We start from the raw sequence: 23,081 nt of genomic DNA, 5'->3' as shown, positions 1-23,081 counted from the left end.
ACATGCTAGGCAAGGCTCTACTGCTGAGCTATGTCCCTAGTCCAATGCATATTTTATTTAAAAAAAAAACTGATTTTGTGTCTATACACTTAACATGCCATTTTATGCTATATAGCTTCAAAACTAATTGAATTACTGCATTTTGTTTTATTAGATGATATAATATTAGTCATTTTCCTAGCTTTAGATTGTTTACATTATAAAAATGATTACATATAACATGCATATTGTATACGCTTTTTTTTTGTTGTGATACTTGGAGTTTGAACTCAGGTCCTCCTGTTTTCTAGGCAGGTGCCCTACCACTTGAGCCACACCCCCAGCCAAACTATATTCTTTATTGATAAAAATGATTATATATAATATGTGTATATATATGTATACTCTGTTGATAAATCTGTTTTGATTTATGTGTTTATTTTAGAATAGGTTTTCAGAAGTGTAGTCATTTATTAGATCTGTATGCTTTGACATTTTTTATAATTTTCATTAAATTTGCCAGTTTGACTTCAAAAATAAAGCTGATCTATTTATATTGCTGTCTGCATATATAAATTTATATATATATATTTGGCAGTGCTGGGATTTTTTGGCCTCACACTTGCTAGGCAGGCACTCTACCATTTGAGCCACTCTACCAGCCCAACATATATGAGATGTCAATATGTGAAAGTATAAGTTTCCACCCATATCTGACAACAGTAATGACTTTTAAGTTATTAACTTTATATTTACTAGAGTATTGGTGACACTGAGTATTTTTCATGCTTGTGAAGTATTTCTTTCTCTTTTGTAAAATACATGGTGTATCTTTTGGCTCTCAGTGTATTGGGTTCTTGCTGTTGATTTTCCCTGTCTCGTTGTGTGTCAGACCTTTTAAGTAAAACATTAGTGCTTCCTCCAGTCGTTTTTGTGGTAAACATATTCCTTTTCAGTCTTTGATTTTGTCTTGATTATCTTGTTTTTTAGTACATAGAGGTTTCTTATTTTTATGAGACTTAACAATTGTCTATCTATAAAACAGATAGTATGTGATATCAAAGAAAGAAAATGGGATGGATAGTTAAGAAATTAGGATTTGGAAAATAGATGTTCATAATTCTATATGTGACAAATGACCTGCTATTCAGAATGTATATAAGAATATTTACAAGTCAATATGAGAAAGGCAGACAACCCAACTTCAAAATGAGGCAAAACCCTAAACTAGTACTTCATAGAGGATATCCAGACATCTAAACCATCTGGTACTAAGTTGCTGAATGAGAGCAAACTGGTAATCTATATTACCTCTGTAAAACATATTTGTAAAAGGATGTCTCTTTAAAAGATTCTGATTTTAGAGCCAGATTTATATGAAAGGTTGTTCATCCAGAGTATAGGTGCTATGTTGTTAGTGTGTCCAGTTTAAATTTTGCTACACTTCTGTAGGAAAAAGGTCAGTTTTTGTTTTTCTTTTTTCCTTACATTGCCTTTAGAAGAAATTATTATTACAGGTTCTTTGCCATTTGAATATGATGTTAATTTTTACTGTCAAGCTACTGAATATTTCTAGGAAAAACTTCTTACAGGGGATTGGTAATCGCTCTAGGCCTTGTGTGTTTTCAGAGAGAATGAGAGGAAAAAGGAAAGGAAATCAGAAATTCAAGGATGAAAATGTAACAAGTGTCTAAAAAAAGCACATTAAAATCCCCATAAATACCTGTGTTGTTTTTCTTGTTCTTTTGACACAGGGTATAATAAAATGGAACGTCTTAAGATGTGACAAGGGCCTGTTTTGGATATGTACCTCTCACCTAGTCACTGTGCAGCCACCTAGTTGTTTGTGCTCCATGGTTGCTCCTGTGCTGGAGTAGCCTCACCTTACAGAAGCTATTGAACAACACAGCAAGTTAGCACAATTCTTTTTACTTATAGGGACATCTTTTCTTATAATTACTCCTTTTAGATTTCCTAACATCCCTTCTAATCATGTAGCACCTTTCATTCCATGCTGGCAGGAGCACCCTTTCCAAGCTCTGTCCACCAACTTCTTTCTCATACACACGTTTTTCCTTCTTGAGTAATAACTTCACACAAAGTTAAAATGAACTGATGGGCTCATCAGTTCCTCATCATCCCTCCCTTATAGCATATTCGCCCTTCATACTTATCCAGCCCTCACTGAGTATTCATTTTGAGACAAATTTGTATCCCAGACACATTTTTTTCCTTAAGTAAATCTCAACATTTCCATATCTTTACTTCTCCACAGGCCTAAAATTCTCCCTGCTTTTCTTTCCTTATGATATTATGTAATATCACTGAATAGTCTTCTACTTGGATAGTTTTTCTGGATTTGGAAGCTTTCTTTTCCTCAGAACTAAGCATCTCTGAGAAGTTCAAATCTTTATCTATGTTACCCCCATCATGATCTTTTTCTCCTGTACAAGTAATAGCCAGGCTGGGGCCTGTTTAGTTTCTGAGATCAGGTCGGGTGTTCAGGGTGGTGTGGTCGTACACTTATGAGCTTTTTCTGACGTATTTCTGAGTTTCTTATTGGAGAAGGCAGACAGACAGACACACACACATACTTGCATGTAGGCTGGGACATTAGCCTCTTCAGATATCTTGAATTCAAGTTCCTCTGTCCTTTTTTTTTTTTTTTTTTTTTTTTTTCATTTTTCTTTTATTATTCATATGTGCATACAAGGCTTGGTTTATTTCTCCCCCCTGCCCCCACCCCCTCCCTTACCACCCACTCCACCCCCTCCCGCTCCCCCCCTCAATACCCAGCAGAAACTATTTTGCCCTTATCTCTAATTTTGTTGTAGAGAGAGTATAAGCAATAATAGGAAGGAACAAGGGGTTTTGCTGGTTGAGATAAGGATAGCTATACAGGGCATTGACTCACATTGATTTCCTGTGCGTGGGTGTTACCTTCTAGGTTAATTCTTTTTAATCTAACCTTTTCTCTATCCTCTGTCCTTAATTGTCTTTTTTTATTATCATATTATTGTTGTACTGGAGGTACATTGTGACATTTACAAAAGTGCTGACAATATATATTAGTGAAATTCACCCCCTCCATCTTTTTAACTTCTTAATGAGACATATGCTTTATTCATAAGGTGAATTGTGTCCCTTTCTGGAAAACAAGTGTGCATTCTATGCACAAGGGTAGAAGATACTTATTTTAAAATTTTGAACACATTTACTATTGCAGAAGAAGTAGATTTGCTTTAACCTGTACCACTAACAGAAGGTAATGTCTTGTACCTTATGTACTTTTATGAAAAATTTTATTAATGTACCTACTCTAATGAAAACAGTTAGTTGTTAAATTTTAGATCTGCTTTTTTCTGCTAACTTACCTCTTCTTTTACTGGTTTGAAGAATTCAGACCAGTTTTATTCTTGGTTAAAAACTTAATGAGAAAGGAAAATGTATTCCAAAAATTCATATTGCTTTTGTGTGATCTATAGTTTTAGATGAACCATGCCACAACTTTCTGAAAGAATAATTGGGAGTTGACATTAATAAAGACAAGAGGGGAAGCCATGCCACAACATGGAAGTGGAGATTCTGATGTTCAGTTATCTGTTTTGTTTAGATGTCCCTGGTAGATTTGGGAAAGAAGCTTCTAGAAGCGGCACGAGCAGGTCAAGATGATGAAGTTCGTATTTTGATGGCAAATGGAGCTCCTTTTACTACAGACTGGGTAAGGAATGACTTGAATGTGGTGGTGTTTTCATTTTTTTTCTTCTCATTTTTAGTTTTTCTAGATAAAAACTTTAGCCAGTACTATGTTTATAAATGGTGAAAAATTGAATCTTTTTGTAAATTTCTCTTCAAATTTTATAGTTGTAGCGATCTTTTAAAATGAATGATTTGTATAATTTTCAACTTTATCCAAATATTCTATCCATAGGTTTGTCTTTTAGATTTTGGAGTATAGTAGTATGGGATAAATATAATATATAGCTGCTTGGGATTCAACTTAAAGGTCTTATGGATAGCACAGATAGACTTTATAATTCAGAAAATGACAGATAACAATGGGAGTTATAACTGCTCCTAAAAAGAAAAAAAATATGCATCTCCATTGATACTTGTAAAATTATTACAAACATGACCAACAAGGAAGGGAAGAAGGGGACTAAGTTCTCGGTAACTATAGAAGGCAGTGTGGAGAAGCCAAAAAGCAGGAGCAAACCAAAAGGGATGGCCTAGGAAAACAGAGGTCTGGAATCTGGACCAGCCCTCCCAGTGGTAAAACTAAGCAGTCCACATTCTTGACTTCTTTTTTCTTACTTATACCTTGTACTTAAAAAATATTTTCATGTAATAAATGTTTTCTTTTTTTATTTAACAGTGCTGGGGATGAAATCCTAAGTTCCATTTTTCATGTAATTAAACAATTTTATTGTGGGAAATTTTAAACATATATCAAGCTCCGTATGCCTGTCATCCAACTTCAAAAATTATGATGACTCTTGCTTCCTCCATAACTCCATTCACTTTCTTTGTTCTGTATTTTTTTAAAGCAAATTCTAGGACCTATATCATTTCACCCATAAGTATTTTAGCATCTATCTTTAAGAGATAAAGATTCTTTCAGTAAATATTTTCAAGAAAAGCTGAAGTACACTGCAGAGTTAGAAAGAAGTAAGGAATTGTTAACCTAAACATCCAGGTATAGTCTAGAATCCAGAGAAACTTTTCCCCAAGAGCATTTTCTGCACTTTGTTTTGCCTATTGGTTTCCCCACATCTCTGGCATGGACAGAGTACTGATGACAAAAGTCTGGGACTTTTCGTGGGGAGGAATGTGATAGGAGATCCCCTCCCATAATTCTGGAATCCCAGAGAACTGCACCTTCAGTGTAAGGGAAAGCAGGAATACCACTCAGCTCTTCCCACGACCTCTAGTCTCAGCCCCATGCTAAGGTGCTGGAAAGAGTATGACCTGGCTTGAACCAAGACTGAATAGAGGGAAAATGAAGAGATGAAATTTGGAGTCACATGCCATCCTGTGCACATTTGCCATCTGAGATCATAAATACCTGTGTATTCTGAAACACTGTAAACAGAAGTGAATTTGAAGTGTTTTTTGGCCTAGGGGTTACTCCATGTCCTTGGCAGAAGCAAATGCATATCATCTTTGGAGGAACCTTTTTTTTTTTTTTTTTTTTTGAGGAACCTATTTTTATCCCAGACTTCATTAATGAAATTCCAAGGAAAATGAGCAGCAAAATAACTTAAAACACAAACACAAAGCAACTTAACAATAGCTAGTACAACTGACAACAAAAGCAAACCTACCAGGAATTTTAGTAACAAGTTAGAAACAACTGAAGAGAAAATCAGTAAACCAAAGGATCAGATAAAAAAACAAAACAACAAAAACAACAAAACTTCCAGAGTATAACACAGACAAAAAGTAGAAAATATGAGAGCTGTTAAGAGTCATGTGAGATAATGTGAGCGTGTCTAACACACCTAACCATAGATCCACAAGAAGGAGGGTAAGAATTGGCATGAAGTGATTTGAAGAGGCAATCACTGAGAATTTCCAGAACTGATAAAAGATGGCAGTCCAAAGATTTGTAGCCCAAAAAATCTACAGCAGGATTAGTCTTTTTTTTTTTAATTCCCCATGTAGAAACATCATGCTGATGCTGTGATATCTCAAGACAAAAAGATCATAGGAAGGATTAGTACCCATAATGCATTAGGAATTCCTGTAGATGCATAATGAAGTCCAACAAATGACGTAATATGGAACTTTACCAAGAGAAAGTTTCAGTGAACAATAAACATGCAAATATGTGCAATTAAATTAAAGAATGGGTAAATGTAGAGTAAAATCATTAAATATTTTTGCATAGTCACTAGATTAGCAAAAAAAATGTCTGGCAGTATCAAACTTTGTGAAGAGATGGAGAAATTAGAACTCTCAGCTAAATAACTTTTGTAGATGTGTAAATTGGTCTAATTATTTTGAAGGGCAGTTAGTTAGTACCTAGTAAATTCTAACCATGCATACCCTGCGATACAGTAGTTGAGCTTCTAAGAATATTCCCAATAGAAGAAAATCTTGTTCGTGTGCCTGAGATGTACAAGATTGTATGTAGAAGCATTATCCATAATTACAAACTGGAAATAATCCAGGTAGTGATCAGTAAATTAATTGTGGCTTGTTCAATGAATGGAGTATTGTAGAACAGAGAAAATCAGTGAACTACATTTATATTCATTTATATTAGTGAATGTCATTGACAGTGTTAATAGTAGACAAGTCGCAGAGAAATTTATGCAGTATTCTACTTAAATAAAATTCAAAGCAGGCAAACCCAAAATGTATCATTTAGGGATGCATAAGTGATACACAGCAAAACAAAAAATATTTGCCACAAAATTCTGGGAATGAGGGAGAGGTTTGTGATTAGGAAGTGACATGTGGAGAGATTTTAAATTACTAGCAGTATTTTATTTCTAGACTATGGTGTTGACTTCACAGATGTTTGCCTTTTCTTTAAAAAAAAAAATGTAGATGTTATCATCAACCAAAAACGGAAGTTCTCAAAACAAACAAACAAAAAAGCTGGACATCATGGCCCTCGCCTGTAATCCTAGCTATTTGGGAAACATGAACAGTAGGAGCTTAGTCCAAGCCCACCTGGGCATAAAAGCGAGACCATGTTAGACAAAGCAAAAAAGGCTGAGGGTGTGGCTCAAGTGAAAGTAGACCCTAACATCACACTGAGCAAAACTCATGCCTGCTAAGTAGACTTTTGAAGTAACTGAAAAATAATTAGAATTTAATAGTGCAGAAGGGGCTGATTGCAGGAAAAATAGGACAAAGCATGAAGAAAGGATTATTTAAGAATATCCTTTCATCTGCTAGAATCTGTTAGAATCTCCCTTAAAAATGTATGCTTTTTGGTAGTAATAAAATAGTTACTTGCAAGCAAGTTATTTCAGTTGTTACCATGTATTAAGAACATAGCTTTGCTTTGTGTCATAATTCACTTGTATAACTTCAGGCAAATTAGTAACCTCTTTGCCTTAGGTTCTTTTGCTGTCAAAGGTAGGGTACCTATGTTATGAAGAGATTAACATGAGAAGGTCTTAGAATAGTGTGTTCCATAGAAAATGCTTAAAAAACAGAGGTGCTATTATTATAGTGGTGGTCTTAGCAAATTTCATGTTCTTAGCTCTTTGGAACATCAGTAACCTGGCAGTCAGAGTTGTAGGGATTTTCTGTGCTTCTAAGTGCATGTAACTAAATTATAAGTGTCACCTATTTAAAGTTATGCCTCTGGTAGGGCTCTTTTTTTATTCACGTTTTAGTATCATGGGTATCAATTTAATGGCTAGACTCTGAACCAATTTTAGGAGGACTGATTGTTTTTACTCACCTTTGGCAAATGTACCTTAGATTTTTTTCTTGAAAAGCAACTTTCTGAACCACTTGGAAAGGATCACTGAGATGCTTTTGTTAATATATTTTTTAAGTCCTGCAAAACCAGTTTTGATCTTGTTAATGTAAAAATGTATGAGACTAAATTTACTTGAGATAAATTTTATAGATGAAATTATTTTAACAAGTTTTATATGATTGAAATGAAGAAAACATTCTAATACTCAAAAATTTCTGATACCCTAATTATCTCTAATTCTTAATGAAATCAATTTTGTTTAAACTGTTTATCATCTCAAAAAAGTAATGAAGAGCTGGCCGTGTTCGCACACATCTATAATGAAGTTTGAGGCCAGCATGGGCTTCATAATGAGTTCCAGGCCAGTCTGTCTTAAAATTAAATAAATGATCAAAGTTTGAATTAAGGGAAATACTGACATTTCTTCTTACTAACAACCGTATGGGGATTCTTGAAGGCTTCTGTGAAGATGTGAGGCTTAAATTAAGTAATGCCTTTTGAGTTCTGAATTAATGTACCTGTTGTGTAAGCAGAAAATATAAACTAGCATATAGTAGTAGAAGTATATTTAATAAGTTATTATAAATGCGGGTTTTTCCTCTTGTGGCACAGCTGGGAACTTCTCCTCTTCACCTGGCAGCACAGTATGGACATTATTCCACCACAGAGGTGCTGCTCCGAGCGGGCGTAAGTAGGGATGCCAGAACCAAAGTGGACCGAACGCCATTACATATGGCAGCTTCTGAGGGCCATGCCAGCATCGTAGAGGTTTTACTTAAGGTATGTGTTCTCTTTTTGCACTTTGTTTTTGAAACTGAGCCCCACAACGACTATATAAGAAGGGAACTAGTTTTATTGAGTGCCTCTTAGTGTTTTACCTATGATAGTGAGAGAGAGAGAGAGAAAGAGAGAGAGAAAGTGTGTGTGAGAGAAATGACAATTATCTTAAAGTTTTCTTTCATGAGGGAAAAGCCTTCCTTTAGGTATATTCTTAGTTAGGTATATTCTTAGAAAGGCAGTTGTTTGGGTGAGGACTACAGCTTTGTCTTCACATAATCAGAAGGCTCATGGAAGAAAACATAAAGTTTGGATAGTAAACAAATTTATAAATAATGTAAATCACCCAAATGTGATGTAGGAAACTGAAATAGTGATAGACATTATTATTTTTCATCCTGTTCATTACATTATTTGTTACATGTTATTATATATTTTGTTATATTATTTTTTCTGGCCTTTAGATGAACCCATCCAAAAGAAATACAGTGCAAGCTATAAATGCAAATCACACGTAATTCTAGATATTCTTCTAGTTACATTACAAAAGCAAAAAATAACTTTAATATTTACTTTAACCCGACATACTTATCCAAAATGTAATATTTATTTTTACTTACAAACACTATCTTTTCAACATGAAATCATTATAAAATTATTCATGTGGTATTTCATATTCTATTTTGGTGTTAAGTTTTTGAACCCCCGGTGCTTATCACACGTGTAGCACACATGTGTTCTGACTGTCTCATTCACGTGCTTAATAGCCGTGTGTGTGTGCTGCCTGTCATACTGGACAGGGCTTCTCTAAAGCTCCCTTCTACTTCCAGTGTTATGCTGGTTTTGAAAGTAAAGGATATTTTTGTGTAAATGAGGAACCCCCGGGTCATCTCTCATAGATAATTAAACAGAGATTTGGAGGAATGTTCATAGTTTTCTTTCACCTCTTTTGCTGATCCAGCCCTTCATGCCCAGAGCTGAGTAACTAAAAAGATAATTGCCTCATCAAGAAATGAGAAAGAAAACAGGAAAATCAGCATGATAGAAAAATGATAAGTGACAGAAAGTGGTGATTGCTCGAACATGTGTTTGACACATGTTACCCAGCACACAAAAAAGTTATATTATTTGTTCTTGCTTTCAAAGTACAGTGTTTTCATAGCAGGGATTCTTTACATTTCATGTTTTAGCAATCTTATTTTGAAATATTTTTGTAGCATGGTGCTGACGTCAATGCAAAGGACATGTTAAAGATGACAGCTCTACATTGGGCAACAGAGCACAATCATCAAGAGGTGGTGGAACTTTTAATCAAATATGGTGCTGATGTACACACACAAAGTAAATTTTGTAAAACTGCATTTGACATTTCAATAGACAACGGAAATGAAGATTTAGCAGAAATACTACAGGTAATTAGCATTTTAATTTAAGAAAACAAATGAAAGGCAGCTGTATAGGTAGTTGAATCTCTGTCTTACAGATTATTTAAAGCTTGTGGCTTTTTGGTTTGAACTCAGTTCTTTCAGACAGGCTTTGCTCTCTTTCACTTCTTTGCTCAGTACTGTTCATATTCCTTCATGCAGCATTAAATGTTAGATTAGGTGATTACTCTCTAGGGTTTAAGTTTCTGAATTCCCCTTCTAGACATTTTATTATAAATTACTTATGAAACTTAAAAAAGTTAGCAATAAAGTCCTTTGTGTGAGGAATATGGTTCTTTTTAAATCTTACAACAGACAATGTAGTCCAACGTGAATACATTTTAAAATTATAAAAATAATTTGAGGCCTAAGAAAAATCATCTCTTTCTGTAGACAGAATTTTCATCCAGTTGACTAAGTGAGAATACTAACAACAACAACAAAATGGTTCACTTTAGTCTATTTTCAGGTACTGAGGTGATTTGAAGTTTGACTTTAGTTCCTACCAAAAATAACCCCTATCCTTTTTGTCCTTACGCCTATAGGCAGCTCTTTGGGGTTTTACCAGGTACCCTCTCCTCCCTAAGCCCCTTGAACATGGCTAAAGCTTTCAATCAGTAGGTGCCACCTAGGTAGACACATCTGACTTACAGAAGCAAAACCTGACCTATATTCAGGGATGTAGTCTTTATCATTCTGATTTGGTTCTTTTATTTTTCACCATCCTTTAAAAAAATGTATTTGTAGACAAGGTTAATTTTATCTTTTATAGTAATAAGTATTCTCTTTTCTTCAGCTAGATGACATTGATGTAAATTATCTTCTTTAGTTACTGACTGTTCTTGCCTATCTTCTTGTTTACCTTCTCAGTAGAACTCTCTTCTCTAAGATCATCTGACTTCATTGAACTTCCACAAGTTACTTATGAGATGTGCTCTGTTCAGGAAAACAAATTTTACCATTCCTTCCTTTTCTCATTCTGTTATACTGAGACCTTCCTTTTCTCATTCCATAATACTAAGGCATGCAGTTTGAGGTTTGGGGTCAAAGATTGGGAACAATTGATTGGGAAGGCTATGCTCTCTGTATAGTGTTACATATTTCCTAATATTGTAGAGGAAATAATTTCATTTAAATAAGTAACTTCTGTAGCTGCAGAGCAGTAGGATGTCTGTCGATGTCCAGTTTTTCTGTAGTCTATAAAAGCCTTTCAGATACCCATTTCTGTTGTAATAGGATTTTGGTGCTTTACCATAGGGTATAAATTCATACCTATGTTTTGCCACTGTACTCTGAGTAGTCCATAAGTATTTCCATTTGTATTATATAGTTTTTCTTAGAGAGTGCTCTGTTCTTTATATGCATAGTTATACTACATTGAGAACCTGTGCCAAATGTTCTGGTCATAATTCTGAAAATATTGTGTGATCTGTTCCCTAGATTGCTATGCAGAACCAAATCAACACAAACCCAGAGAGTCCTGACACTGTGACGATACATGCTGCAACACCACAGTTTATCATTGGACCTGGAGGGGTGGTGAACCTAACAGGTCTGGTATCTTCAGAAAATTCATCCAAGGCAACAGGTATTGAGATGCATATAGGATACCTGTTGGGATTTTATGCCTTAGTAGAATGAGGGTAAGCTTATATCAGCCACGTTGGTTTCTTTGGTATTGGCAAAAAAACTTTTTCTGAGACTAAACAATCTAAAGAAAGGTGATATTGCAAAATGTACTGCAATATTACCTTTCAAAAACTAGTGCTATCCAAGCTTCACTTTAGACTTTAATAATGTAAAATAGAGAATGAGAACTATATTGCATTAAGCTCCTTAAAAATTCCAATCTGTTTTCTCTTTTCTCTAGATGAAACGGGGGTATCTGCTGTTCAGTTTGGAAACTCCTCTACATCAGTATTAGCTACATTAGCTGCCTTAGCTGAAGCCTCTGCTCCATTGTCCAATTCTTCAGAAACTCCAGGTTAGAAAACAAGTCAAATGTGTATGTTAAACATTCAGATTTAGCCAAGCATGGTGGTAGATGCCTATAATCCCAACACTCAAGAGACTGAAGCAGGAGGATCATGAGTTGGAAGCCAACCTGGGCTAATAGGGACACCCATCTAAGAAAAAGTTGCAGATTCAAATGCTTACAGAAGCCAGGAGGGTAATACAAAAGACTAAAGTGGGCAGGGTTGAGATTATGCCCAGCAAAAGAGTGAGGGACAGGGCAGGAACATTTGCTACTCAGCTCTAGCTTATTTTAGTCATGTGCCCAATATCGCCAGATCCTGTGGTTCCAAAGAAGTTAAAAAAAAAAAAAAGCCTAGATTTTCAAAGAATACTACTAAGCCAGGCATGGTGCTACACTTCTGTAATCCCAGCATTCAGGAGCTAAGGCAGGAGGATCATGAGTTCGAGGCCAGCCTGACCTATATAGCAAGTTTCAGGCCAGCATGGGCTACACAGTGAGACACCATCTCACAAAAAGAAACAACGCCCCCACCCCAAAACAAACAAGAATTTTAAATCTTGGCAACTAATTGCAATTTAAAACAAACGTGTGATTCACAGAAAATGGTGTTTATTAAATTTGGCTCTTGTTTTTACCAGTTTGTGACTTTTTGTTTGAATAAAATAGATAGATATAGAATTGTGTGTGTGTGTGTGTGTGTGTGTGTGTGTGTAAAGTGGGAGAGTTTATTGAGATAGAAAAGTATAAAGCTAGAGAGTAGAGCCCCTAGAGTTGGGGGCAGAACTCAAGAGAGAGTGCCTAATAGGGATATCTTACTGATTGGTAGAAACTAGGAAATAGTGTACAAAAACCACGTTAAAAGGGTTAGCTGTTGTTAAATGATGACATGCAGTATGGATGAATAGCTGGTTCAGACAAGGGTTGCTTTATACTTAGCTCAAATAGTTTTTGCTGTAATTATGATGTAAGTAAAATTTTTTTTTAATTAGGAAATTTAAAAAACTCTAAGAAGCCAGGTGCCGTGGCACACGCCTGTAGTCCCACCACTTGGGAGGCTGAGGCAGGAGGATGGAGAGTTCGAGGGCAGCCAGGGCTACATAGTAAGTTCCAGGCCAGCTTAGGCTACCATAGTGAGACTGCATCTCAAAAGAAAAAGAAAAACAAAAAAACCTCAAGAAATATTCTTGCTATAATTTAAGTCATTATATTTGGGTCAGTGCTTATAAAAGTAAAGAATTTATTGTCATTCGTTCTTTAGTGTTTTTTCAAAGTATAATCAATAACAGTAATAATAACAGTTCATTAAACGCTTACTCTGTGTCAGGTGCCACAGTAAATGTTTCACTTGTGATATCATTGAGTCCTCACCAAAAAGCTTTAGGCAGATGTTACTGAAAAAAAAAATTTTTCTTGACTTGGGAAGAAAAAAATCTGCCCTCCTCTCCTCTCCTCTCCTCTCCTCTCCTCCCCTCCCCTCCCCTACCCTCCCCTACTCTTTGTTTCTTCTAATGGTGTTAGTGAACATTTATTTATTCTTCAGCTTCTTTATCATCCTAATCAAAGTTTGTACCTAAACCTTTCTATTTGGGAATGTGAAGATTTTTCTGAATTATTTTGGCCTTTAACAGCTACGTGAGTCATCATGTTCACGTGCTGCTGTTATAAATTGTGCTTGGATTTCTTTAACACCCCTTTGTAATTGCACAAGCTATTGAAGATAACTGATTTTAGGGCTCAGCATACATAAGGCATCGAATTCAAGCCCCATCATCAGCAAAAAAGAAGGGAAAAAAAAAGAATAGAAAAAGAAAACTGATTTTGGTTGAATTTGTGCATTCCCTTTTTTTTTTATTATTATTATTACTTTCAGCCATACTGGGGTTTGAACTCAGGGCCTTGCGCTACCAGTTCAACCACACTTCCTAAGTGTGTACATTTCTTTAATTTAGTTGCATATACCTGAAAACTAAACAATTCTTCTTGAAAGTTAGCTAAAGGTTCTCACATTCAGATTTTTGACTCCACAAATTGGTCAGACAAACTTTTGTAACTTCTAGCTTTGAAAACATGATGGTCTTGTCTGAGAAAATTAGTGATTTCTGTTAACTTTTATTGACTTATGATCTTCCATGAACACAATAATTTTCTATTTCAGTGCTCCATCATAATGGGATCTGTATGAAGATATTTTCAGGGCTTAAATTAAGTAAAAGTTCAGCTAGGTTTGTTGCCCCCAATACTTGCACCACATCTCAGCTGAGGAGTGTAATCAAATAAAGAGATACCTTCTCAAAGCTCAGTTGGCCTATGTTCAGGCAAAGACAACTTTGTCCCCAATTCTTTCTTTGCCTCTTGGTTGTCCAGTTTCTTTTCCCATCAATCATCAGGCTCATTCTGATTTTAGAAATAACACACTCACACACCCCCCCCACAAAGGGTATCTTAGGGTCTGAGAAGTGTATTAGAAGCACTTCTGTTTTACATAAAGTGAAACTGAGGTTTTGTGGAGATTGAATAGTTTTTCTAAGGTCACATGGCATTAAATGATAGAAGGAGGTTTGCAATGAAAATCTAATTGATTCCCAAGCTGTGTGTCTGTTACCACTATTACTTTCTGTCTTTCTGGTGCAGTCTCTTCAAGTAATTTGTGGCAGGTGATCTCTTCTGGAATGTATATCATTTGGTTCGTGATGGGAGGAAATATTTGTGTGATTATTGTTTTCTTTATATCAAGCAAAAACACCACTTTTCCTACTGTTACTTCAGAGATGTGTCTGTTGCTTTTTCTAGTTTGAAGAAAGTGTTCTGGTACTGTTTTGCCATTGTAGACCAAAGTATAGTGTAAAATCTACCAGTACACTAGCTGTTACTGCTCATATTCTTTTTTTTTTTTTTTTTTTATGGTACTGGGGATTGAAATAAAAGCTTCCCACTTGCTAGGTGAGCACTCTACCACTTGAGCCACACCCCCGTCTTTTTGTTTTGTTGTTCAGATAGGGTCTTGAGCTAACTTCCTACCTGGCCTTGAACCCTGGTCCACTGCCTCCTAAGTAGCTGGGATTATAGGTGTGTACCACCATGCCTGGACCTCCTATTATTTTACTTTATCAACCAAGAAGTTGTAACAAACAGTTTTTCTAAATACCAAATAACCAGAATGTAGCAGCAAGTGGACTATATTTGAGTGTAAGTTGACTGGTGGCTTGGTCCTATGTGTGAAGAGAAGGTTCTTGTGATTATCAAGGGTGCCATTCCATTTCAGTTGAGAATTATGGTTTTATGTGGCACTTTCATGATTACAGTAGTACCAGTTTTGACACATAAACCAAATGTTAATGTTTGCCCAATGAAAACCTCCTAAAATCTATTAAAATGCTTTCATGTAAAACCAAATGATCCCTCTGCCTTTTCTTATGTTACAAGCACATATGATTGTGTTGTCAGTGCTTGTTATTGGATAGCTCACTGAATTACTCATGCTGTTCAAAGGGAAGAGATTACTTGTAGCTGGAATTTGGAATGGGTACAGTGGAAGAGTGGATATTGAGTTGTACCCTAAAGATCAGATAGGATTTACATAGATAAGAACTCATTCCAAGTCATACCATTTTGGAAGTGATTCCATTTTGAAAGTCATTCCAATAAAGAGATGAAAATAACATTTTTCCTTACGGGAACCATTGTTATGAAATACACTCTTCATAAAGAGAGGCAATTCCTATTGTCTTATGTTTCTGCCAAAGTTTATAGGCTAATCTGGTAGATTGATGGAATCTACCTAGAGGATTAAGTAAGAATTAAGGAAGAGTTAGGGGAAGAACATTTTAGGCAGAGGGACATGAGAAATTTTTGAGGCAGAAAGAGCTTGTCTTTCAGAGGTTCAAGAGGCCAGTGTGGCTGAGCCCAGTTGAGTGGGAGAGTAACTAAAGGTAGTTGAAGGTAAAGTTATACAAGACGCTTTTTTTTTTTTTCCCCCTTGAACTGGAGATTGAACTCAGGGCCTCATTCTTGCAGGGAAATTACTCTACCACTTGAACCACTCCTCCAGCCCTACACAGGCCTTTTAAAATGATCACTTTGGCAGGCTTAGAAAAATGCTCCAGGAGGGAGTTTAGTTGGGAGTCTAATGCAGTCATCCAGCAGCAAGATGTAATGGTAGATGAATTAGTATTTGGCAGAGAGATGTTAAGAAGTGGAGAGTTATTTGGGATGTTGAATTAGAAGTTATAATTGCTTAACACGTATGTCTTATATCTGGTCCTTTAAAAATATCTTTTCATAAAACTTTATTTTGTACCTTTAGCCTATAGTCCGACATCAGCTTTTTTTGCTTAGCTATGATCTTTTTATGGCCAAGATTAAGTAAAAATCTGTGATTACTTGTCTTCTTTTTGTCTTTTGAGCAACTTCTGCTAATTGCTGGAAAAGGTAGTATTTTGAATGGTGTAGTGAAGTGTGAACCAATATCTTTTACCCATTATTTTGGTCCATTCCTAAAATAGGGTGATAAAATTTAATTAGGGCCATGTGAGATTTTGTTGTTTTTTGTTCGTTTTCATTTTTTAATTTCAGGTTCCATTGTAGCATAATACCTTTGAAATGTTACTGTTTTCTTCAGTAAACGTAGTTTCAGTTTTATTGTTTAAATATTTATTTCTAAATAGAATTTTTGTCTCTTAGGACTTTTCAAAGACAGTTGTCTTCCCAGCCTTATTTCAGTTTTATGGCCTTACAAAAATTCAAAAGAGCTCTTAGGTATCTTCAAAGGTGCTGTACATTGTCTAACTCTCTTTAGATATTACAACCTGGCTATTGAACTAGCTCAATGAATATGATGCCAAAATTACTTTTTATCCAGAGGGTTTTATATTTTGGAATGTCTATATATATTTTAAATCAACAATTTCTTTAAAGTTTTTAGGGTTTCTCTTCTTACGTATTTCAACATAACACTACTGGGTTGTTCTTAATCTTTCTATGGGAATACTTTGTTTTCTTCTATAATTGCTTTCCTTTTAATTTCTTCTTAAATACCTTACCATTGCATAAGTTAAAAAGAAAGCTTTTTAGATAAAAGGCAAGAATTCTATTATTTTAATGACAGTCATTGCTAATAGTGCAAAGATGAAAGTTCTTGAGTTGTACTTTGATTGTGTGTGATCTCAGGAACTTTTAGCATATGATTATGCTGTAAAATATTACTACTTACAGTTAGCATTCAACCAGTGAACATTTCTTTTTCATATGGATATTTAAAAAAAAATCAAAGCAATAATTAATGTGTTTGAAAGCCTTAGTAGTTGTTCTATTGAACATATTGCTATTTTATGTTCTACATTTCATTTTGTAATTATTGTCCTGAAATTTTCTTAAGTGCTTGGTGACACAACTTAATTATACTTTAAGACAAACACTCAAAACCAAGGTTGTTAGCATCTTGAGTATTCTGTAGTTTGTGTTGTTTCACTTGGTTACCAAATAAAACCAGGCCTGTTGCTGCAAGGACTTGTAAAACAGGGTCCCAGTGTTGATTTTGCCTTTTGAAAAAAGCAGTGCATAGCTTTACGTCCTTTCTGTCTTTAGTAAGTGTTCTGTCTTTAGTAAATCCTAGGGTCATTGGTATCCATGATGTTGTATTGTGAGTTGGCAGCGGCTCAATGTGTTTCAGAGTAACTGCTATATCTGGATGGCAACTTGATTTCAGTAGAGAATGATTTCATTCACTTAAAGTGTTTTGTAAAGTGTTGTCTTAAATAACACATTAAAAAACATGTCATTTAGAAATAGTTACACCATTTCTGTTTTTGAACTAGTTACTCATTTGTTTATGTTGACATCCTCAAAGGCACAGAAGAATTGGGAGGATGAACTTGTCTACCTGTCACCTGACCTACCAGTTAACATCTTGCCACGTTTGTTCTTTCTCTGAGACACAAACACATAATCTTTTATTTTACGAAATTGCCCAAAAGTAGGCTGTTTGCATCATGACACTTCATCTTTAAGTACTGTGTCACGTATCTTCTAAGAACAAGGACAGCCTTCTATATATCTGTAGCTCTATTGTATTTCCTGAAGTCAGCATTAGTTTACTAACATATCCGATATGTGGTCCATATTCAAGTTTCCCCACTTGTCCCCATAATGTGTTTTGTAGCTGTTTTTTGTCCGTTTGACTGTCGTACCTGTTTAGTCTTCCCCCATCTAACATAGCTCTTTGTAGCATCGCAATCTTCCTAGGAGCCAATCCTATTGACTTTAGGACCACTAACATTCTCAATTCTTTTCTTTCTTTTTTTTTTGGAGGTGGGTGACGCAGGGGATTAAATCCCAGAGCCTCATGCATGCTAAGCATGTGCTCTACCACTGATCTTTACACTTACAGTCTACATTTGTCTCTCAATAGTTAGATGCAGGTCACTTTCAGGAAGGACACAAGTGATATTTTGTAACCTCTCTCATTGCCTCACATCAGGAGGCACATAACATCAGACCATCTGTTACTGACTACGTGGTGGAAATGGTGACTTCAAGTCTATATACATACATTCCCCCCCTTGTAACTAGTAATCTTGGTGTGATACTTTTAGGACATTTAAATATCCTGTTTCCCCAAAACATTTCCCCAATGCTTTTAGCATCTACCAGTGATCCTTGCTTGAGTCAGCTATTACATTAATGGTTGCAATGATATTTTCCTTAATCATTCCTTCCATGTTAATTAGATGTTATTCTGTCAGGATCTCTCCCTGTCCCTCTTTCTGTCCTTTTTAGAATGAGATAGATTTTAAAAATGTCAATATGTACTAATCCATTACTGTCATTTATTTTGATACTTTTGAAGTATAACATGTTACAGAAATGTTCCTAAATCATAAATATATAATTTTGTGAGAAATACACTCACCTGTCCAAACTCAAAAGAATGGATTCAGAGACATGTGGAGTACAATGAAAGTGAGACCTTAATGGCAACCTTGCAAGATTGGGTGCCTGATGAGCAGAGACCCCGGAAGCTATGATAATGTGCTTTCTGGCACATAACCCATTCCCTCACTCTATTGTGATCTAATTTGTCCAGTTTAAGTTCCCATATCAGTTGTCCCTCCCCCAACATCTGCAAGCTGATACACAAGTTAAGTGGCCATGGTTTAATGCCTTGAAAATGGACCAACACTGACTTTATTTCCAACAGTGTGATAAATTACCACAAAATGATCATTGCTCAGTTCACAAATGGAAGGAGGACAGTATATATTCTTGTGTCTGTTTTAACTCACTTGGTATTGTTTTTGTCAGAGTCATCTGTATTTTACATATAGTCATTTGAGTTACAGTGTCACCTTCCTTTGTATGGCTGTGCCACAGTTTGCATTTGTTTTTGGTCATTGAGTATCTGAGTTATTTCTAGTTTTTTACTATTCTGAGTAAAGCTGCTGTGAATGTTCCCTTGTAAGTGTTTAGCAGTCAGCAGTTGGGGTAGGATTGCCTGTGGGAAGGTATTTTGGCAGTATTAACATGTGATATCTTTTCTCAGGCAAAGACGGTGCTGTTTTTTAGCTGCCAGATTCCTCTCCGAGCCTCTCATAAATTATTAAGAGCATAGTTTTAGATTGTATTTATGTAAATGTTCATGTGTTTTTTACTATCACTGTATCAGATCTGTATACCAACATATACCTACATACAGAAAAGTTCATAAATCATCAATGTATGTAGTTGATGAATTATCAGGAAATAGTAATTAACAAAGCCATTCTTGCTCACTCAACCCAGAATAGTAATACTGTTTATTCTATATGCCAACTCTCATGTAAATGTGAATGACATATAACTATATTAAAAATTCTTTCTTAAATTATGGAATTTTATTAAGCAGATTTTACCTTTGTCATGACCGTAAGATATCTTATTTTGTATCTTGTATAACTAAAAGAAGAGAAAGTGTTTATTGAAACACAATCATGAAGAGATAGTTGGATCTCAGTTATTACAAATTGTGAGACTTGTAACCAGCTATTTACATAGATAGCTATATCACCATAGAAGACTAGGTTTGAAAACCATGTCCTGTGCAGGAAAGAAGCAGAGAAACCAAAAGTAGCAGACAAAGCAAAACTAAATTTCTAGTCATACTATTAGATATATTTACTGAGTCTTACTTTCTTTCTTTCTTTTTTTTTTTTTTTTCTTTCTTTCTTCAGTAGTGGCCACAGAGGAAGTGGTTACTGCAGAATCTGTGGATGGTGCAATTCAGCAAGTAGTTAGTTCAGGGGGCCAGCAGGTCATCACAATAGTTACAGATGGAATTCAGCTTGGAAACTTACATTCCATTCCAACCAGTGGAATAGGTCAGCCCATCATCGTGACCATGCCAGATGGACAGCAAGGTTAGTAGTAGATATTTACATAAAGTTTCTGTCTACTTTTGATTCTCAAAAAATTGTAACATGTTATATTTTTGTAATCTTTTGCAACAGATACAATTTCCTAATTTTATTTGCTTATGCTCATATTAAAATTAGCCTTCTTTCTCTGAGTACTTACTAAAGTAGAAAAAAATTAACACCAAAGCTTTTATTCTGGTTGGAAAATGAGCTTAAATATTGCCACAAACAATATACAGGTAACTCAAAATTTATGTTGGATAATAATTTCTTAGACCATTTTATGCAATGCAGATACTATTTTTAAAATTACCATGTAAGAAAAATTACCGAAAAACAGGTTGAGGGTGCACCCACTTGTGCTGTCATCAGCTGCCTGTAGCCCACAGGCCCTTGCTGCCCCAAGCCAGTGCCCCAGATCCCTGGTGGGCTGAGAGTTTGGAGTGTGATAACTGGGAAATGGAGCTCTGGAAGCGTGAAGACAGAAATCCAGAAGCAAGTCCTAACTGCACACATGTCTACACTGTGAAGTACTTGGTAGAACACTCAGCAGCAATGTCGCATGCCCTGAGACAGTGTGTTCCATATGCTTGGGTGAGGTACTATATCACAAATGATCATCTGGGGTGGTTCTTTTGTTTTATCCAGATGGAAATTCATAGGAAAAGGGTGCCTTCTTCATTGTTGAGTTTCAAGGGCCTATGGGCTGGGCAAACCTGAGGCTGATAACTCTGGTCGCTGAGGATTAGAGACTGCTCTTAGCTCTTGAAGCCAAAGGCTTATAGCTCTGTGTACTCAGATCAGATCTAGCTCTGACCCTTGGTTGCCAGTGGCCAAATACTCAGCAGCCAGTAGAGTTCTCGACTCCCAGCAGCAGCTAACATTGGTAGCAGCAAGTGTTCACTAGTGTTACTGTTGCTGAGCTTGGGGCTCTCAGCTCCTAACACAGCTTGCATTGGCAGGCAGCTGGTGGGGACTGCTGTACAGCTCAGTCCTTGGGTAGAGGAGACTTTCAGCATAAATGCTTGGCTGCTCTCTGGAACTTGGGGCCTTTGGCTTTGCAGTCTGATCTCTTTGCCATCTCTTCTTTCTTCCGCCAATTCACCTCATCTTGAATACCACAGTTTTTGCCCGGTCAAAATCACAAGCCTCACATAAGGACCAATCACAGGTCTTGCATAAGGACTAATTACAACATCTCTCTTCATGCAGATGAACGATTATAATCTGTACTAGTCACAAGCCTGGACTTTAGTAGGAATATGGTGGCAACTTTTAGATGCTTTATTGTGAATTTTTCTTTCTTCTTCTTTTGGAAACCACAAAGGTGGATAAAACATCTGTTTTTAATGAAACTAAAAGGCTGAGAAAACCTCAAAATTCCACATTTTAAGTGCTGCAAAATCATCTAAGACCATTAGGGCCAGGGCAGAAGGACCCTGATGGAAGCCCACAAGGGTGCATCAAGGAAAGAAAAGGAAATCACCAATAAATAATACACACTTCCAGAAAGATACAGTTCCAGTCTAAGAAGCACTCCAAGCAGGCTAAGATAGAATAAGGTATGAATGTTGGGGAAAGGGGAACAGGGAGAGAGAAGGCACAGAAAGTGCCTATCTGAGTACCTCCCTGGAAACCATCCCTCCACCCCCCAAAAAAAGAAGTGTATGCACACATAACCTTTAGGAAAATGAGCAAGGTTGTAGAGATCACCCCTCTTAATGGGCAGTGAAGGAATTGGTTGGAAGCAGAGCTAGAGATAGAGCTTCTAAACCAGGTTTGGTTTTGAGTGACAGAGGAGGGGTGGTGCTAACCATAAATCAGATTGCAAGACAAGAATATGTTGCTGTAGCTGCAGAAGAGGAAATCCTTGAGCTGTGACAAAGTCTGAAAGACCATTCTCTTGCATTCTGCTGAAATCTGCTGAAAGCTGGTCCAAGATTTAAATCAGGCCTAGGTACTTTCAGAAAGCTTTGAAGACAGGCTGGAGGCATGGCTCAAGTAGTAGAATATCTGCCTTGCAAGCATGAGACCCTGAGTTCAAACCTCAGTATCATCCCCCCAAAAAAAGCTTTGAAGAGCTAATTAATTAGAAAGAAAACTTTCCAAATATTTGTACCAAGAAGATACAAGGCCTGACATTATGCAGGCTAATCTTACTGATGAACAAATGGAAGGAAAACCATATTTTTTAGAAGAAAGACTCAATATCATAGAGCTCACAATTCTGAGTTAATTTATAAATGTAGTATGTCATGGAAAAAAGACTTAGTTTGCTAGGGCTGCTGTAACACAATACCAGAGACTCGGTGACCTAAGCTAAAGAAATTTATTTTCTCATAGTTATGGAAGCTGGGAGTTAACATTAAGGTGTTGGCAGGTTTGGTTTTTTTTCAAGGCCTCTCTCCTTGACTTTCAGATGGCTACCTGCTGACTATGTTCTCACATGGCTGACCTTCCTTTGTGTCATCTGTGTCCTGTTGCCTCTTAGAAGGACACTAGTCATGTTGGATCAGGACTCACCCATATGACCTCATTTTACCTTAAGTACCTTTTTAAAGGCCTGATCTCCAAATATATCACATTCTGGGATCCTAGGGGTTAGGACTTCAACATAGGAATTGGGGCATGGAGGGCAGAGACAAAAGTTAGCCTATAACAAAGATGAACAGTTTTGTTTTGTTTTTGTTTTTTTCTGTAACTAGTCAAATGGATTCTAAAATTTATGTGATGGGGAAAGGAGGGAAGAAGTAGGAGGAAAACGTTGGAAAAAGGAGAACAATGAGAGGCCCCTACAAATATTGCAGTAAACTTTTGGAGTCTCCATAATTTAAAAGTGTGTTGCTAACATGAACATATGCAGTATGCAGACAATCCAGTGAAACATGGAATTTCTCAGCTCTGAGTTAATTTATAAACGTAATGTGATATGAATAAGAAGAAATAAAATACTTTAATCTCAGTTTTTCTAATGTTTTAAATTACATTGAACTAAATATAAGTTTTACTACTTTTGCATTTCTGTTTACATGTGTAATTGACAATAAGAGTTTTTAATGTTTTGACAAAAATTTTGAAGGTCATGTGAAATG

At 36.1% G+C, this 23,081-nt stretch overlaps 1 protein-coding gene across 9 annotated transcripts in view; it reads left to right on the top strand.

Annotated features, from left to right (window-relative positions):
• The window catches only part of Gabpb1 (GA binding protein transcription factor subunit beta 1), a 69,339-nt gene that overhangs the window by 37,122 nt on the left and 9,136 nt on the right, over window positions 1-23,081 (top strand). For 3 of the 9 annotated variants that reach the window (XM_020183641.2, XM_074065921.1, XM_074065926.1), the window contains exons 2-7: window positions 3,593-3,700; window positions 8,036-8,203; window positions 9,418-9,612; window positions 11,065-11,212; window positions 11,495-11,608; window positions 19,807-19,992. In XM_020183641.2, the coding sequence (XP_020039230.1) occupies window positions 3,593-3,700; window positions 8,036-8,203; window positions 9,418-9,612; window positions 11,065-11,212; window positions 11,495-11,608; window positions 19,807-19,992 (919 nt within the window). Of the gene's footprint in view, window positions 1-1,036; window positions 1,892-3,592; window positions 3,701-8,035; window positions 8,204-9,417; window positions 9,613-11,064; window positions 11,213-11,494; window positions 11,609-19,806; window positions 19,993-23,081 lie in introns of those variants that run through there. The other 6 variants (XM_074065925.1, XM_074065928.1, XM_074065924.1 and 3 more) reach the window with 4 other exon arrangements.

The sequence above is a fragment of the Castor canadensis genome, chromosome 2 (assembly GCF_047511655.1).
Source record: "Castor canadensis chromosome 2, mCasCan1.hap1v2, whole genome shotgun sequence".
In the NCBI taxonomy this organism is placed as follows: Eukaryota; Metazoa; Chordata; class Mammalia; order Rodentia; family Castoridae; genus Castor; species Castor canadensis.
The sequence above is the reverse complement of the archived record's forward strand: the minus strand, read 5'-3'. Positions and strand labels throughout refer to the sequence as shown.